The 2,405-nt window shown below is 38.8% G+C and overlaps 1 protein-coding gene across 1 annotated transcript; it reads right to left on the bottom strand.

Moving 5' to 3' along the window:
• Nucleotides 1-445: 445 nt before the first annotated feature.
• Nucleotides 446-1,762, bottom strand: LOC142494673 (zinc finger BED domain-containing protein 5-like). Its single transcript, XM_075599106.1, has one exon. It carries the CDS (start codon nucleotides 1,760-1,762, stop codon nucleotides 446-448), a length of 1,317 nt encoding a protein of 438 aa, XP_075455221.1.
• Between the last annotated feature and the right edge of the window lie 643 nt (nucleotides 1,763-2,405).

Below are 2,405 nucleotides of genomic sequence, written 5' to 3'. Positions count from 1 at the left end.
AAGTTGATGGAAAAGGCAAGAGCACGTCAATAGCCTTAGCAGAAATATCAGGATATTCTCTCTTCATGGTGACCCAAAAACTTGTAAGGCTTTTCTTTTTGAATTCTATTTTTAATGTGGAGTCGTTTGATAACTCTATCAACTTTTCTTGATCAGTAAGTGGTAGGTGGGTGCTTCCTACATCGGTGTCAAAAGGATTCCCAATCCAGTGAAGCTCTCCTGTTTGCAAGTCCCGGAACCTCTCAGAGAGATTCTGGTGGAGATTTTCAAGGTGTGTTTTTATAACAGAATCAATCTCTCTTGGATTAGCATTAGAGGCTTCTATGAATTCGCTGAGACATTGAAACATTTCGCAAGATCCTGCTTCATATTTATGCTTCCACAGTGTGAGCTTTTGTAAAAAAGTTGAAATTTTATCACCCATTGATAAAATATTGCTATTTTTTCATTGTAGAGATGAATTCAAGTCATTCATTTTTTCAAAAATATCGCTGAGGTAACACAAAATTTGCAGCCATCTTTCGTTGCAGAATTTTGCAGCCAAGGTGGGGTTGTGATCTGGAAGGTAAAGTTGGAGTTCATCCTTGAGCTCAAAGACTCGGCGAAGAATCTTTCCTCGTGATAACCATCTAACTTCGGTATGCAAAAGGAGGCTGTCATATTGTGAGCCCATTTCATTACAGAAAATGGAAAATAACCTGCTCTGTAAAGGTCGAGCTTTAATAAAATTCACTATTTTTATTGCATCGTTAAGAACTTCATTAGCTTCGGGCTCAAGCTTTTTTGCAGCAAGAGCTTCACGATGTATCATGCAATGTGTGAATTTCACATGAGGTGCGATGCTTAGCACCTTTGCTCTGAAACCCTTCTTATGTCCCATCATTGCAGCCGCACCATCTGTACACACACCAATACAATTATGCCACAGCAGATCATTGGCCTTAAAAAATTCTTCCACAACATTGAAGATATCTTCTCCCGTAGTGTGTCCTTCAAGTGATTTGCAGAACAACATTTCTTCTAGGATTTCACCTTCATAACAATATCGCACAAATACGAGTAGCTGTGCCATGTTACCAATATCAGTGCTTTCATCCAGTTGGATTGCAAATTTAACACTTTGCTGAATTTGCATTAATAGTTGTATTTCAATGTCCTTAGATAAATCTATAATGCGCCTCTTTACTGTGTCACGAGATAACGGTATGGATTTTAAGGCTTCAGCATATTTGCTACCATGCATAATTTCACACATCTTTATTGCAGCCGGAAGCACTAATGTTTCACCAATATTATATGGCTTCATTGTCCGTGCAATGAGTTCAGACACTTCGTACGATGCCCTCTGAGCCTTTGATGATACTGTCACATATTTATTCATGACACTTGCACTTGCCTTCTGCGATTCTTCATGCCGCTTAAAAAAGGCAATATCTTTATCTTTGTATTCTGGATGCTTGGTAACCAAGTGGCGTGTGAGTTTATTTGGTTTCATACTGTCGTTGGCCAAGATCTCAGAACATAATACACACTGTGGTCGTTGCTCATGATTAACCATTGTCCAAGAAAATCCAAGTTTAAGATATTCATCTTTATATTTTCTTCTTTTGCTACTTAAAGATTCCATTTGCACATTTGGACTTTCTGTTGTTTTAGTATTTTCAGCAATGTTGTGCAACTTTTGTACTTTTTTGGATGGACCATCATCTGATGAGGTAGCAGTTGTAGCATTTACAGCAGCCTTTAAAAGCCACTTATCCATGTTCAGGGAGAAAATATATTTAACTAACTGTACCAAAAGTTTTACTCATCCGGAGCCGCAGATGATGCTTCAATTAGATCAGGTGATTAAGGCCGTGGCTATATAAAGAGAAAAAACTGATATAGCCCAACACTGTATGATATCATATGTGACAATCACACGCAGATTCTCCTCATCCCCTTCTCATCTCTCACCCCTTTTTTATTTACGTCAATAGACATGCTGCAAATGGATTCTTTAATATTGTTTAAATTCTTAATGCTTACTTATAATAATAGTTTGTTCCTGTATAGTGCTACTAATTTTACATAGCGCTTTACAGAGACATTTTGCAGATACAGTCCCTGCCCCATAGAGTTTACAATCTGTATTTTTGTGCCTGAGACACAGGGAAATAAAGTGACTTGCCCAAGGTCAAAAGGAGCCAACACCGGGAATTGAACCAGGTTCCCCTGTTCCAAACTCAGTGCCAGAGTCAGTGTCTCACTAAGCCGCTCCTTGTCCCAGAGTTAAGGCCATTAATTATTATCCCCCATTGACTGTAAAGTTCCTGTAGAACTGCAAGGTTATAGCAACCAGAAGACAGTAGGACAGGGATGGGAGAACCATGAATGCACTAAAATCTCCAAGGGACACCGAGTAA

This window comes from Ascaphus truei, chromosome 5 (assembly GCF_040206685.1).
Source record: "Ascaphus truei isolate aAscTru1 chromosome 5, aAscTru1.hap1, whole genome shotgun sequence".
NCBI classification, from domain to species: Eukaryota; Metazoa; Chordata; class Amphibia; order Anura; family Ascaphidae; genus Ascaphus; species Ascaphus truei.
The sequence above is the reverse complement of the archived record's forward strand: the minus strand, read 5'-3'. Positions and strand labels throughout refer to the sequence as shown.